We start from the raw sequence: 16731 nt of genomic DNA on the forward strand, positions 1-16731 counted from the left end.
TCCCTAAGGTCAGCTTTGCCACATTGTTTAAGCTTGCTTTGCCGCAGTACAGTCGCGATCAATTTGAAGGTGATCGCTCGAGCGGCCACCAAAACTAGGAGCAGCGCCACGTTACGTCATCACCGTCGGTCGAGAGGGAAACATCAGATAGCTCCCCTCTCTCTCTTTTGGTGTTCCCTGAAAAGCTGTCACTCCCGTCACCGTTCACGGCATAACCTGCGAATTCATTTCGATTGCGTTATGAGCCTTTGCACGAAGGCGTCATTGTTAGCCAAGATATGCTTTAGGAAGCGACGCACACAGATCATTGCCATGAAAGGGAAACAAACGCAAAAATGTGGCGAGTTGGTCTTGGGGGTGATGGCTGCAGCCTGGAAGAGCATAATAGGGGAAGAAGGCAGCGCAATTTTTATTTTCGCAGTTCCGAAATCGGCCGCTATGCTGTTTGGAAGGCCCGCCGGTCGATGCTCGCGTGATCACCTTCAAATTGATAGCGACTGTACATTGGTGTAATGCGGTAAAGCAGACTAACGCCGTGGAGACGCTTTTGGTATGGTACCCGATTGCACCGGACAGGCAATTTTCGGCCCACTTTTTTGGGAAAAAGAGGTGTAAGTTAAAATCGGGTAAATACCGTAAGAAGACATTGCGAGCTGCGGTTATTGCTTGAAAATATTCCTAGGGCAGGCTGTAAATATGCATTTTTGATGGGAGTTCACATGTATTCAATGCATTCATTGTCCCCCAAGCTCCGCCGAGACAGGCGTTGCCATTAGAGGTGTGGCTATTGGAGCCACCATAGGTGTCAGGCGCATGTAGGCTGACTAATCATATTCAAATTATCCGGCTTAAGCCAAATTTAGGATTGAAATAACAAGCGTTTGGGCCCCTAGAAATGCATGGGCACTGGCCGGTACCTTCAGTTAAAATAGAATTAGCCAAAAATTTAAAAAAAACTGAGTCTAATTAACGGAAGGCAACTGTATTATGTGACTTCTGCGAATGCATTTGTGTCAGTTTGGCACCAATCTGTAACTTTAGTTGCCGACGTCCAATGAACCAGCACTGATTAGGCCTAATGGCTTGACTGACAGCTGCTAAAACAGCGTTCGGATACACATGCATGCGTACCAAGTTTGTCTATGCACGTAAACTCGTGTGCATACAGAAAGCTCTGAACTGCGTGGAAATGTATGTGTGAACACCCGTATCCAATACAATCTGCATGCCTTCCAGCAGCTAATCGGCCTAATTTTCACACATGCTTTTGCCATTTCTGAAATATGGGCTGCTTTTGTCGCCGTTCTCTCTCTGCATCGCGTTATTGCTTCGATCAGTCCTGCTGACCATCGAACCTTGTACCAACTGTGGCTGCACTCCATGACAGGGCTGCACGCCTTCAGGTACAAATCGCTCAGGGTGTTTCATCGAATATACTCAATATTTGAATAACCAAACAGTAGACATATGATTAACGAATCTAATTACTCGAACATCCGCTATTCGATAGCCAGTTTGTCGAGTATTCACACAGCCCTACTTTACACAGGACCTCACGACGATGGCAATGACCACAGTGAAAATTCGCCTGATGTGCCCATGTAATTGCTATTGCGATAAATACACTGACGGGCTGATTCTCAATCACACATTAAATAAGTTGAGGTGTTCAAAAACTAACCCCTTATACTACAGCGCCCATCATAGCTTGGATGTTGCATTCCATTCCAATGAGTTACCTAGAGTGGCTGTAAAATATGGGAGAACTTGGTTAGCAGTTTCACTGATCATGGGTTGTAAGGAGACTCAGAGAAACCTCTGCTTTGACTACCTTGTGAGAATTTATGTACTGTCAATGGCAGGACAGAAAGTGTGTCATGAACCTGTTACATGTTTATATAATTGTCTCAACGCTGGAGCCACATTTGTAAACAGTGTCATGTGGGACAACATAGAGCCTTAAAAACTCTAATGCCTGGCCTACCAGCTGATCCTGAAAGAATCATCATATAAGTCTTAGAAGATCTCCTCATGAGAGGCATTGCCTGCATATGCGGTAATCTGTACTTGAGATTCCTTTCACAGAAACGCAAAGGTATGTTTGTGAAGGTATGTAATGATAAGATGAGTGTTTCTGTGTTCACTTCTGTTCAACTGAAGTTTCCTTGCTGGCCCTCTTTCTTTCTTTTATGTGCTTCCCGATCTCTTTCAGGCAACATAGATCAGGCTCAATACATGGACAAGATTAAGAGTATAATTGAGTTCGTCGGGCAGCGACTTTCTCTCGAGGAACTGACAAAGATCTGGTCCATGCAGGTGAGTGGTGTAGTTAGGCATCAGTTAAATGCCTAAAGTGATTGTCACTGTGAATTAGTTGGCCTATTAAGGCTTTAGAGCTGCCTGCTGAGCTAGTAAAATGGACGTCACTTTTCCTGTCTCTGATCAAGGTCTTCTTCAGCAGATGCTGTAGGGTTTGAACTCTGAGCTCTTCAGCTGTGGCCTTTGCAGGTCGCCCCACAGGCCCTATGTTTCATAATCTGAACAAGCTTATTGGTCAGAAGTTTCTTGAGGGTCTGGTGATGTTCACGTTTGACTGTGGGCAGCTAGCCACAAATCACTGGGCTAACAAAATTGCCACCAATCGCTGGGCTAACAAAACTGCCCTACTTCATGGAGCGCCACAATAAAATAAAATTAATGTGAAAAGTAAACGAGTCTCTCACTTCCATTCAATCAGTTAGATGACAGATCAGAAAGACTGCTATGTCAGCTGTTGGGATTTGTTGCGATTCGTTGGAAACTTGTTGGATGTAGTTGTTAGGATGACTAGCTGTATGATTGTGCAAGGGATTTTTGTGCAGAATAATGTGGTACTAAAACAGATCTGTGTTAAAATGACCTGATTCATCAGATAATTTGCTGGAATGCCTGTTGCCGTATGTGCCTGTTGTAACCTGTTGGGTTCTATTAAAATCTGTTGGAAACCTGTTGGTACAACCAGTCATACAACAAATCAGATTGTTCCTACATACTTATGTCTCATGCCTAATGCAATAGGAATGTGCAGTGAGCAAAACCAAATTAACATTTTCTCCAATCAGAATCTTTCCTTTCATCTAGATCTGTCATTTAGAGCACTGTCATTTTTAGTATGGGATGGGCGACAACACATCAACAAATCATTTTGCTGCTCATTGGTGGAGTCTCAACCAGTTAGCTTGTGCAGATACCAACATCTTGAATCAGAGCTTCCAAAATTATTTGATTGAAGCACTTCGGTTTGAAATGCACCGTCTCCACTAAAAGTGTCTGTCAATGCTGATCAAGTTGACTAGCGGTAGCGGGCTTCGCTCTTTAAAAAATGGCAAAGAATGACTATGGCCTCCAATTCCTTCTATGGCACTTATGTTACTGCAGGATCGGCAGAACTGCCAGGTGGTGGACAACATTCACGGCATCATGGCAGCTGCTTCCACAAAGTTCAGCCAGCAGCAGTTCGACCACCTGATCGCCCTCATTGGCAAGGTGGGCACGACACCACCTGTTCTGTAGTTGTCTTACTTACCGTGGACACGCATGTCATGGCGGCATATTTTATTTTAAGGTAAATCGCTTTCTTTGGCTCTTCTGCCCATTTTCATGGGTGGAAGTTGGACTTCCGGCGCCGATACTGCAAAGGGCACATGCTCTCACACAATCGAGCTGCAGGGCGATTCGTCACCCAACACCAACTACAAGTTCAAATCTCGATAATTCGAACTCCAAGAGGCCTAAAAGTTTGTTGAGCTAACACATGAGCGGGAAGTTCCACGAGATTTATTCACACGTATTTACAAATTACGGTCAGTTATTAGGCTAGTATTGATCAGTCTTGGTGCTCATACTGTTTTCAGTGATCACTCGGCTTACCATTGTTCCTTGAGTGTCCCAGTGGAAATTGATTAACTTATATCCAGTGATGATGAACATTGTACTAAATCAGAGGATTGAGTGCACACTCCTGGGACACTGGTATGTCAAGTGATCGGTCTGTTGACTTAAGTTGGAAGAACTTAAGACTCGAGGCCCATTTGGGGAACACATCAGTTGTGTTCCATTTTTTGTCCATGCTTCATGCAGGCCTGGAGAGGCAGCAGTGACATCACGTGGCGACGCCTTCTCACCTTCATTGGCAAGCTTGGTAAAGAGAGCAACCAAGGAAAGGTCTCCACCAAGGTCAGTTTTGATTTCAACTAAGTCAGCAACGACACACAAAAGTCTCAGTTTAATGCTAACTTGGATGCCGATTTGCAGCTGACCTTACTTCTTTATTTTACTTTTAAAATCACATAGTATTTGAGCACATTACTGCTGCTGCCAGTATGTGACACACTTATGTTTTTGTCACGAGCTCGAGTGATGTATTGCGGCCAGTGGTCGTGAAAACGAGCCACTCCACTTGTAGGGTCAGATCTGCTAGGCCTTCCGTGTAATAATTATATCATTTTTTGCAACATAAAAGTGTTGACACTGAATGCCACATCAGATTACATGACAGGTACTTATATCTCTCTTGCATATGTGATACACTGCTTTAGTGTTGTGTTCGAGCAATAAAAGATGTCTAGCCATCACGGCATTACCCTGCTGTGTATGAAATGGAGTATATGACAATGTGTCATCAAGTTTGTTAGCCTACCCAAGTCCACTGCACGGTGATAACCTTCCTTAGCAATTTCCTGTTGTCTCTGCGCTTTGTCCAGTCCATGTAATCCCCTTTCATCCTCTTTTCCTTTGGTTCCATAGTGTTTACTGTAATAGACTGCGGATTATCTGTTCTACACATCACAGGATTTGCCAGTGATAAGTGTTACGTAGCAAGCATCAAGTTGCTTAACACTATGTCCTCACCAATTCCAAGGCATTTCCTACGTGACATCACTTTCCTTCACACAAGTTCTCTTTTCTTTCTCTTGGTCCTGCACTCTCACCTTTGTCACGCATACGACCAACAGTCACGCCTCGCCGTCCAGGTCGACCTTGTTCCCTCATCTGGCCCTGTTTCCTCTTTGTTCCCCATGACCCCCCCTCCTCCTGCATTAGCTGTTGGACCTTCTGTGGGAGCTCCTGCACCTGAACTCGCTTCCCAAGCCCCATGTTGAGCAGTTTGTCGAGGAGTTCTTCAGCATCCTGTCGGAGATGGGCAACAGGGACAGCGCAAAGCGTCAGTACGTTGGCCGCTGCGTCGATGACATCAAAAAGGTAAGGCAGCGGAGTGTCTGTTTACCACATATCGTAATATTTATAATTGGTGACAGTCAAAGAATGCAGTGGCAAATGCACCACTGTCCCATTCAGAAGACAGTTCACATAGATGTGATCGTGATTTACATTAATGGGGAGGTCATGGTCGAGGCACAGAGGCCAGCTGCACTGTGATTGTGTGGGTGGAATTAGAGCTGAATTCTTATGGTAGATTCAGCTCGCTTTTGCCTCGCTCCAACTGGGATCAGAACAACGTAGAGCTCTAGATTATAGCCAGAAAGAGCACGCCTTACTCAAGCATTCAGCTTCTCTTCAAATTAGTCGCAGCTGAGAAGCAAAAATATGTCAGTGCTCCTCTTGTTGTAAACAAACATGGTGGACTAATAGGCACGCACCCACTGCCACAGCAGGTGCCCACTGACAACAGAAGTTGCAACAGCCATGAGTCTGTAATTTTGTTGCACTCTTAGGATGAAGGCGAACATGCTTGAGTGCTTGTAGCCAGAGTGCAGTGCTTTGAAAGAACCAGGCAAATGTGTTCCAAATGCTCAATTTCAACCAGTCTAATGTAAAGCGTGCGACCAGAACACTCTAGAGCGCTTGAAAGTGACAGGATTATGTCGTCATCGAATGTCAAGTTGTCACTCGGTGTGTCAACAAGCATACTCCATCTGAAAAAGCTGGGTGGCCAGTGTCCCAGCGCAAATGCAAAAAAAAGCTTAACTATGCAAGATTGACAAAGGTACCAGTACTCAACGTGCTCTGTAAAAGTGTGCCTGTGACTCGTGCTTAGTGCATGTAACTTACAGGCATGTGCATTCTCTAAAAACATAGATGTGCTAACAGGTAAATGCCTGCTGGGGGCACTGCAGGTTCAGCTAGCGTGCACTTGTAGGTCCTGACACTTTGTGGTGTCAGATTTTCTGTGTGGTTGGGTATCGTTCGGTGTATACATGTACTTTGAAATTTATGTTGTGGGAATGAGCAATGTTTTGGGTGGAGGGTATGGTACGCTAAGTATACATTTGCGTACATAAATGGTCACCGCGGTAAGGAAAGGAATTGTCTACAGTAATTTGTTGATCAGAGTCACGTCCATATTAGCCAGGCAGAAACATAAATTGTAAGAAACAGTGTGAGATTTCATTAGCCATGTAATAAATTCATAGCATATTAGCATTGGTATAGTATAAAATTATTATAATTGTTGGTTGCCGGGAACAAGTCGTTCATCCATTGCAGCAGCGATTGAGCACAGTACCCTAACAGGTTACTGCCTGCATAGCTTCATTCACCCATTTCCCAAACTCTTGCAGTTAGAAAAGACGTACAGCACAAAGGATAAAGACTGCGAGAGATGATATACGCTGCGCTGGCTTCCAACGATCTTGTTGGAAGATTGTTGGAAGCTAGCGCAGTGTATGTCGTGCCTTGCAGTCCTTGTCCTCTGCGCTGTAGTACTTCATTTTTATCATGAACTACCAACTAGCCCAAGCAACCACCCTAGTTCACTCTTGCAGTGCCTTATTATAATTTTTTTTTCTCTAGCGTTCCTGGAGCAATATCACACAAGCATCTCGCTTTCTGAAGATTCACTGGCTCTCGTCATTGGCCAGTGCCACACTTTTGTCAGTGGTAGCCAGCAGGGCGAAGTGGGAAAGCAAATTGAACACCACCTACTGAGTGATGTAGGAGGCAAAATGAACGTTCCTAAAGTGGGATGCCTGTGCAGCCTCGTACCTGTTGCATCTGGATTGACTGCAATTCCTTATGGCTTTGTTCTGAGTGCTTAAGGCAATTTTCATGACATTTCAGTATGATATGTTAATTAAAATCATCAGTGTGCGCATCTTGATAATGTATGACCACTACTGGTTTTCTGCTGCCATTTTCAGAACATGTGTGTGATTCCTGCTCTGAAAATGTTGCGGCACATCAGCGGGGCCAAGGGAACCACAGGTAGCAAAGGCCCACCGTACAAGCAAGACAAGGTAAGCTCCTTTTATCTGTTTTTTTTTTTTTGCTTCTTTTCATTGTGATAGCAACTACCGTATGTACTCGCATAATGATTGCACTTGCGTAATGATCGCACCCCTGAATTTTGTCGTCAAAATTCAATTTTTTTGTTTCCCGTGTAATGATCGCACTCCGAACTTGCCGCAGCGACATGTCATGTGCCAAGTCTAGCTAATAATGATTGCGCTTACCATCTGTCGATTGCTACGCGAACGACTCTTCAAGACAAATCAAGCGGTCTGCACGCACCAAACATTCTTAAGCAGATGCCCCATTTCATTCCTTTCATCACTTTTCCTCACTTCCATGACAAAAAAAAAGCTACAACCAAACTTGCCTTTATTGTTGCGGTCAACAACAACAACAAAGGCGCCTTTCGATTCTTCTCGTCTGCACTCATGGGCACGCAACAAATCGCAAGCGGCAACGATAGTAGCCACGTTTACACTGATACATTAAAAGTGTACCCTATTCATACGCCGATGCTCGTAACACAGCTAAGATATTCGCCCACCCTTAGCGGAAACGTGCCGTATTAGGATAGTAGTGAAGACAAATGCCGCAGTTTCCGCAGCATGCCCGCCATGTGTTTCTGTGTTACTGGCAGCTAAGCCCGCCCATCTGTTTCTGTCCCCTCAAAGTGGACATGGCTACGTTATTGCCGCAAACTTGCAGATATTAATGATATTACTCATTACTGATACAGAAGAAACTGTTTCAATTCACGTAATATACTCACGAGAAGAAAAAAAAAATCGCGTTCGTTGCGTTCGGCTTGCTCCACCGGCCGCTATTTTTGTTTTGGTATCCCGCACTACATACAGCGGCAGCCACCTATTTGTTGACATGTTGCCCCACAGCAAACGCGGGATGAAAAATTGTTTTTTTTCCTTTCGCGGGAAATTTAACTCGCATAATGATCGTACCCCTTAATTTACTCAAATTTTTTCACAAAAAAGTTCGATCATTATGCGAGTAAATACGGTATATGGATACTCCAACCGCATTTTTGCTGTCGCCGTCGCTGTGACGTTCCGTATAAAGTGCAAGGGCGATAATGTCTTTGCTGCGCGTCGTATGCCGTATGTGTGAGTAAAAGCACACGAGGGAAGCTACAATCATGGCTCACTCTAGTGCGTGAAGGAGAAAACGGAGAGCACACGTGCCATTTTCCGTCACACGAAAGGCCGTGAGGAAATGGGAGGTAGAGAGGGGAGGGGGCGGCGTTGTGCTCTAGCAGCAACTGGGCATTTTGCCACTGGATGCAAGGATGATCGCAGCTCAATCTCTCGCGCCCTATATGGAGGCAAGCAGGGAGGCAGCGCGGGAGGGTGGCTTTGACTCTGCCAGCAAGTGTGTACATTGTATGGTTGTGCGCGCCCTATCTTGAAAATGATCTGCAGACACCTCATACGTTTGTGTTTGCTGTGTGCTCGCCGCTTTTGTGTTGAAGTGTCAGACCGCATGAACGTCACTTTGCTCGCTGCTGTTGCCGCGTTGCTCGCACCAGCGTTTTGACAGCGAGTGTCCCCGCTCATTGAGTGTGATGTGTTCATGTTTGCGTGTGAGCGCTGATACCATATCCTTGTTAATTCAGTTAGTAAGAGAATGTTTCCAAGTTTATACGGCCGATAAAACTACCATCCTCACTTCGTATAGCTCTGCAGTAATTTGCTATCGCAATCGATGCTTCATTTGTGGGCAAAACTGTGACTTTTTTTCAGTAACTGTAACTTTTCCTTTATTCTTCTGATCTTTAGTCCATGTTTCTTGTGGAATATTGGCACATTGATTGGACATATTGCAGGCTGAGTTGATCCTGTTGTCATGATGGACTTTTCAGTCTGTCGTTACTGTTCCATTGGTAACATTAATGCCTCTGCCAGGTGCCGAAAGTGCATGTGCACTAAGTTGTAGTCCATTTTAACAGTACGTGCTGGCTGTCATCATCTCTGAGCTTTTTGACGGGGCCCACAATGCGCAGTGCTGTGGCATAGTCTGAAGCAGCCAGACAACTGCAGAGACTTGCTGGAGGAGATTTCCCAGCCAATTGAAAAATGGAACAAAAACAAAATTCAAGCAGAATCCATCTCACGATGAATGTTGATGTTAAAGGGATTGGCGTTGAAGCACTGTAGCGACACGCTGTATTGCCATCGCTGAAACGCATCATGTATGAGAAGTAGGGGTGTGTGAATATTCGAAAAGTTTGAATATTATATTTTTAAATTACTATTCCTATTGGATTCAAAAAAATATATACATGTATTCGAAAATGTTCAAATAATCGGTTGAATACGAGTGTTCAAATCTAATCGAATATATTTCTGGCTCTGTGGGAGGAAACACGGTTCTTCGCATTTGTTTCTATCTAATCTAAGGATATTGGGGCAATTTTGTGTGGAATTAATGATAACTTCCAGCTGATAGGGAAATTTTGCCTGTAAAGCACACTTAGCCACTGAACGTCTTCACTTAGCGGGAAAGCCAGCCATTTGGTAGCAAGGGGCACGGGTTTGCGGACAGTTAGAGCTCTTCAACAGCGCCACCCCAATTCTGATCTTATTGCTTGTCAGCAGATGGACTTTTGATGTTGTGCAATAAGGCACAGCTTGGCAAGAACAGACAGCTAGACAAGAACAGACACTCAATTGTTCCAAGCTAACATGTCCCAAATACACAATATTTTAGTATAATGGCTTACTAGTCTAATTTTACCGTTGCCAATGGAACTGCAATATTACAACGTGTTTACATAACCGGACTTGCTAGTAAAAGCGTGTGCATATCATTATTCAATATTCAATTCCATATTTGAAGCTAATTTTGGTATTTGCACACCCCCAGTCTTTATCCTATACAGTAGTTACATTATTTGAGCTACTTGTCCTGTTAAGTGTTAAATGAGTAACAAAAATCAGTGTCATCATATGCATCGTGGAGAAATGATGTTTGAGAGCCCAGCTTTTCTTGAAAGTACAGTGCCCATTGACTACAATCAAAACGGTCTATACACGAAAGGTGTGCAAGCAACAAAAGCTGGCTGGAGCAGAATAGACGAGCCTCGATAGTGACGTTAGGCTAAAAGTTCATTGCTTTATTTCTTTCTGTTTTGTTTTTCAGTTCATTTTCAGTGAGCTGAACAGGAGCCATGACTTTGTCAAGCTTGTCTCGACCAGCCTGTCAACGTGTCACCGTGAGGCAGTAAAGCTGTCCAATGGAAAGTCAGTCCTGCCCCTTGTGCTAGTTGACGGCATCTACTCGCATCAGGAGGTGAGTGTGAAAGTTGCACAGTGCCGCCTGGCCGCAGCGGCAGATGTTATCAGTGCAAACATGTCTATGTGCGCTATTCTGGACATGTTGGTGAATTACGCTATATTGTGGAATTTGCTGTCTTAGTCGGCTTTGATTGGCCCAGAAGGCTGCTGTGGCCTCTCTGATTGGCTTTCGAAAAGACCACCATTGCAGAATTTGACATTATGGGGGATATCACCAATCTCCAGAATGGCACCCTAGAAGTTCGGACTAAAGTTGGGTGTGTAATATATTAATGCGGTTCATTGTATTTTCTTGCATGTTTCCTCAGCGGGTGCTTCAAATGTTACAAACAGTCATCCATTGAACAGATGCTTGTACAGCATAAAAAAAGTACGCAGGATAAGGTTTGGGCTTTGGGCATTTCATAGGCAGTTGGCGGAACATCCATTTGGGGAATATTAGATTTTTGCTGAAAACGCTTGATTATTAGGACAGAAAAGAAAGGTGTAAGTTGACTTTTTGAATTTTGCACCCAGATCACTACACCAACGTTGTCAACGAGGCATCACAGATTTTGTAGTATATTCACTTAGTAGGCTGGCCTCTTTGTTTCAGCCACTGCAATGCTGGCGAAATTTTTCAGCCTGATTATTCCCTTGTGAAGGTCATAATTGATGACTCTGACCAAACTTACTAGGGAAGCATCAGCGACAGAGTGGCCTAGTGTACGACTTGCCCTTGGCTTCTTACTAGCTCACACTCTGAACTCGAGGCTCTTTTTTTTTTCTCAATGTTTTGGTGCGCTCTGGGGTGCTACCACTGGTAGTGCCATTACCCACCCTCTAGCACACAGCACAATGGTGAAAACTATTTACAAAAGTATTGCATGGTGTAGAAAGTCTGAAATGGCAATATATTCAACTTCCATGAATTTTTCCCTGATGGGACCGACAAAATTGAATTAATTATCCCATTGGTCGATCAAACAAGATGTAGGAAGAAAATTCCAAAACATACCACTGACTCATTTGGGAAGTTACTTTATGAAAGGGCCCCTTACCAGGGGGCCACACAGAAAATTTCGGTTATAGGCTGTGCTACACGAACACTGAGGTAGACACAAGTGGATCACAGAGCTTGATTGCGCGCTGGAACGTGGTAGAAAATGACATGGTTTTGTTCTCAGACGAAATGGAGGTACATCTCTCGTGCTGCAGTGCAAAGTAAAGCAAAAACGCACAGTCATTGAGTTTGTGTGCTTTATTATTTCTCTAAACCGTAGTTCAGCTATTGAAGCAACAGATTACACAAATATCAGATGTTGCCTTGAATATTTCTTGAACTCACGTCTCACTATGAGCGACGTCACAGCACAGACACGTACATGGGCACATTTGTACCTGTATGTCAACCCTATGGCTTAGACTACCCCACCTAGCCTAGGCGATGTTGGCCTGGAGCGAAACGCCCTCGAGAATAAGGGTAAACGGCATTCGGTTTGATGTTTCAGCTCATTCTGCAGCGCGTAGGGATGTAATACTTAGCCGATGCGATCGTTAGCATGCATTGTACGCACTGCACTTGTCAGCTCAAAATGGGCAGACCTGGTCAGGGTCCCTTTAACATGAGCACGAATCAAGCGCACGCCCACTTTCTATGCGTGCAAAGTAGAAAATTAAGGTAGAAATGGGATTTAAGCTTCCCTAAAAGTAGCAGTCGAGTGCACACTAGATTTTTTTAGCAATAAAAATGGGAAAAGGTCTAATATGTGTTGTACATGGAGGCCGATTTCCTAACGTCAGCTTCGGCGCAATACATTATTGTCATGCGGTAAAGCACAAAAACGCCGCAAAGGCAACTTTGGTTATGTGCCTGATTTCACTGTGCAGGCAATTTCTGGCCCAATTTTCATGAAAAAGGAAGTGAATGCATTAGAATCGGGTAAATACCGTAATCGGATATTGTGAGCTGCGGTTATTGCTTGAAAATTCTAGTGCAAGCCAAAAATAGGCGTTTTCGACGGGAGGTGACATGTCTCAACGTATTCGCTGTCCCTTAGACTCTGCCCAGACAAATGCTACCACTAAAGGGGCCGCTGTCGGGGCCACCAAAAGGGTCAGGCGCATGCTTGGCAACTGGTCAAAATTGAATTATTTGGCGAACACCAATTTTAGGATTGAAATAATGAAAGTTTGGGCTCATAAAAATGCATGGTTGCTGGCTGGGACTTTTGGTAAGCATTGAATTAACTGGAGTTGAATTAACAGAAGTCTCTAGAGGTGCAGCATACAAGCTCCATAAGATGTGGACCATGAAATATATGTTCGTGTCCAAAGGTCCAGTGTAATATAGCAGTAGGTTCGGTCAAAATGTTAAGATATCAGGTGAACAATATCAGCTGTTTGGTGGGGGTCAAAATATATGTGACAAACAGGGGTCTATTGGCAGTGTGCGAGACTACGGGCACACTGCAAGATCTTTTGGCCTCTGTATATTGAGTAAGCCCTCGTTACAACAGTCGCTTGTATTTGAGTAATCACTTTAACCAAAGTGTCATGCTGTCCTGAACCAAAGGTGCGCATTTTAGACTGCGATATACTCAAAACCTGTGGGCAGCAGGTTCTGCTTAGTTCGAAGCTCGAGCCAGCCATAGTTCAGAAACTTGAGTTGCCCAAGCGATGGCTTGTGCCAGCACATCCTCTCTGTTTCGCCAATGATGCAGAGAGAGTGGCGCGAGTGGTGTGTGCCCACCGGCCAGAGCCTTTTCTGCTCTAACGTGACACCGAGAAACAGAGAAGCTGTGTTCCAAATGGCGCTAGAGCTTTGGTTCACGGCTTTGGCTAAAGATCATGCGTGGTGACTGCTGCCTATGCGTAGCCCTGAGATTGTCAGACAGTCTTGAAGGTGATAGGGAAGCGACAAGGAAGGACTGCACTAGACCAACGCCTCACTTTCATCGTTACACTGTATGCATGCGCTATGTTAGTCTCTGCGCCACTGTTGATACACGGTGTGCGATTTGAGACTTTAGGATTGTTCAGTTTCAGTAGCTTTGGCTAACTCTGTGCTTTAGCAAGTGTCTCATTTGTATTGTGCTGTGCTTATGCACCATGGTAGTCATTGTAGTAGGCAGTGCATGACACGCGACATCAAAATACCGAGACTTCAACACTCTAGGCCTGTTCAGCTTTGGCAGCTTTCGTGAGTGTCTCGTACGCTGTGTGCACGTTGTTGTTTCAACTTGTTTCAACTTATGTGACCCGAATGTAAAAAAATCTGTGGGTGGTTCAGTTGAGTATCTTGCGGTTTCCTGTGCTAGCTTTACTACAAGAGTGTTCTGCACTGTAGACCTATATGCAGAAGTGTGTACAAAATTTTCCGAGAAGGATCCTGGAGATGGGGGGGGCCTTGGCTTGTTTACGCTCGCTGACACAGCTGTTTCTGTTATTGCCCCTGTCACGGACATCAATAAAATTCAAACAGCACTAAACGACAGGACCAGAATGAGGAGGAGACAAACACGGCGCTGATTCCTCCTCATTCTGGTCCTGTCGTTTAGCGCTGTTTGAATTTTATTGTTACCATGCAACACCAACTCTCCCAATCCGCTGCCCTTCTGATGGACATCAAGATTGTAGATACAGCCCTGGGTCATCCGAACAAAGAACTTTCAGCAGGTAAAGAACCTAGGTTGATAAAGACAATGGCGCAGAGAAGAGGAGTGCTTGCATCAGCTTCGTAAGAGAATTGATGAAGTGGCATCAACTATGGAGTTACGCTACGCTTGAAAAATTAGAAGTGGTGTTGCTTGTACCTGGCAGAAACTTACAGCAGACTAAATAGACCTCCTTTTTCTCAGCAAAATAAAGGCAAGGACTGCTGTCACTAAAGTGAGAGTGGCTGGGCTTTTTTTTTTTTTAACTTCACCTTGTTGCCTAACATCTGGGACATTACTGTCACCGCTCTTGCGGTGCATCTACTTTCATTGAATTACCACTTGTATCGAGGTTTTTTGCTATCCGTCAGCTTTGTTGTAACAAGGCTTTACTATAGATGTTGTCAGACAAGTGATCATTTACATTGCCTGAAGTTTGTGCCATTGAATGGTCTCCAGCCAGTACACTTCAGCACCACTACATCTTAATGCAATGTGATCCCATTTAATTGATAAGTAACTACCACAGAGAAGATGCCTTAACATTGATGACAATATAATAAAGAAAACAATGTCTCATTATGCTGTTATTGACAAACAGTAATTTGTTTGTAATTCTTTGCTTGCCTACTGCTTAATTGTTGCTTTGTTGTAAAAATGTTTTGGGGAAGTATCCACCTTGTAAAAGCATAAGCAAAACTTGCAGTAAAGTGGATAAGTAAATAAATGAAATAATTATTTACCAGTCATCTTAATTTTGCACATTCTTTGACTTACTGAGCCTCCTATCGTGGTAACACTGATCTATCCTGTATTCAGAAAGGGTAATAACCAGCCTAGCTTAACCTGATCACTCTCTTTAGTGACTCCTTATGGTAGGCCTGTCGTCGGACCCTTCAATTGCGTGCGAGATTCCTGCCTTGCTAAACGACGCTGCCACTCACTGTGTTTCTCTGTTGTGTTCTGCAGCATGTGATGACGCACCTAGACTTTCTCCAGTTCCTCCTGAAGGACGGGTCTCAATACCTGCCTTGGAATCGTGCCAAGGAAATCTGGGACACGCTAGTCACCAACGTAGATGCCTGTAGCTCGGATCGAGAGGTGAGCCAGAGCTTTTGATTGAGGCTTGGTAGATAAGCTAAAGGCAGCCGACACTATAATTGTGAGCCAGGCTAGCTGTGGTGTCAGCTCAGTGAAGCAGCTGCATTTAGCCGGTTTTGCACAACCTTAGCAGCAGTGAAACTATGCACAGTACACTCTGCCCATCCACATTAGCATATTAGCAGCTCCATCTTTTATCAGTGCGGTGAATTATGTGCTTTCACTTCTTTGACTCAACATGGTGATTCAATGCTGCTTAGCACTAACTTCAAACTAAAAAAAAAAATTCAGTATGCAAATCTTTTATCTGGTACAGCAATGCATTTCATAAAAAACATGTGCCCTTATTTCATAAGCAGGGTTTAGCATAAATTTTGGAGCAAAAGGTTGTGCTTTGAATAGTTGATTGACTTCTGTTCTACTACTATTACAATGTGCCCTCTACCATTTATTAGATGTTATTTGGTGAAATTTGGGTAATTAGTAATCATGTTGGCTAATATTCTGTAAATTCTGGTGTCTGCTGCTGCTATGAAACTTGGTTAGTAGCAATCTTGAGATCGCCATCGCAAAGGGACACGGTATGTGGAACTTGTCCTTGTATTTCTTTGCAGATGTGCTTTGAGTGGTTTGAAAAGTGCCTTCCAGACCTGGAGTCAGAAACCCAGTCACTGCTGTTTCAGCACAAGTTGCTCAAAATGGACCCCTCCCAAGTCAGCTCGAAAGGTTGGTCTAGACTACCACAGACAGTGTCGTCTGGTTTGCTGTGAACAGGCAAGGTTTAAAGGGACCCTAAAGAAAAAAAAATAATTTGAGCAGTACTGGTAATTTATAGTGTTGTGAAAATACTATTTGAAACTTCAGATATTCAATTCAAATCAGTTAGTGTGTGATTTGATTCGAAAGACACCTTTACTCTTCGGAATATTCTAACCCCTGGATATTGCTGTCGATGCAAGACAGAAATACCTACCGATTCTAAACACCAATGTGCGTCCAATGAGCAGCTCTTTTCGGTTGTCTGAAGGAATTGCAGCGTACAGGAGGGTGTCACCACTCCCCAAACATGTCGAACAGCTATCCTTCACTCATGACATCAAATAACTGCAGTTATGATACTGTCAAGCAAAAGTGCTGTACTAGAAAATTTTGTTGACAAGAAAGCGTAGTTTTCCTGTACTTTATTTGCTGTGAAGCAAACTTGCTTTTCTGTCATTTCGTGCCTCTGGTTGGTGAAAACAATTTCATTTTTTGAAAAACCAATGGTATTCATATTAAAAAATTTGATTTAATTCACCATTGTTCTTTATTATTCAAATTTGCTTAGAAATTAAAAATTTCATATTTGCATACCCCTAGTAATTTATCCTTCTTATAATACCGAGAAAGGAAGTCTTACTATGAGAAGAACAGGCTCTGGTAAGTTGGAAAGGATGTGAAAACGAAAGACTGGTAAC

General features: G+C 43.8%; 1 protein-coding gene across 1 annotated transcript in view; it reads left to right on the top strand.

Annotated features, from left to right (window-relative positions):
• Positions 1 to 16731, top strand: part of LOC142559292 (ubiquitin carboxyl-terminal hydrolase 24-like) — a 111988-nt gene that overhangs the window by 15921 nt on the left and 79336 nt on the right. Inside the window, exons 11-18 of the mRNA XM_075670909.1 lie at positions 2213 to 2316; positions 3418 to 3525; positions 4120 to 4215; positions 5083 to 5241; positions 7140 to 7235; positions 10384 to 10533; positions 15143 to 15274; positions 15889 to 16000. Of these exons, the coding sequence (XP_075527024.1) occupies positions 2213 to 2316; positions 3418 to 3525; positions 4120 to 4215; positions 5083 to 5241; positions 7140 to 7235; positions 10384 to 10533; positions 15143 to 15274; positions 15889 to 16000 (957 nt within the window). The remainder of the gene's footprint in view (positions 1 to 2212; positions 2317 to 3417; positions 3526 to 4119; positions 4216 to 5082; positions 5242 to 7139; positions 7236 to 10383; positions 10534 to 15142; positions 15275 to 15888; positions 16001 to 16731) is intronic.

Source organism: Dermacentor variabilis, chromosome 10, assembly GCF_050947875.1.
Source record: "Dermacentor variabilis isolate Ectoservices chromosome 10, ASM5094787v1, whole genome shotgun sequence".
Taxonomy (NCBI): Eukaryota; Metazoa; Arthropoda; class Arachnida; order Ixodida; family Ixodidae; genus Dermacentor; species Dermacentor variabilis.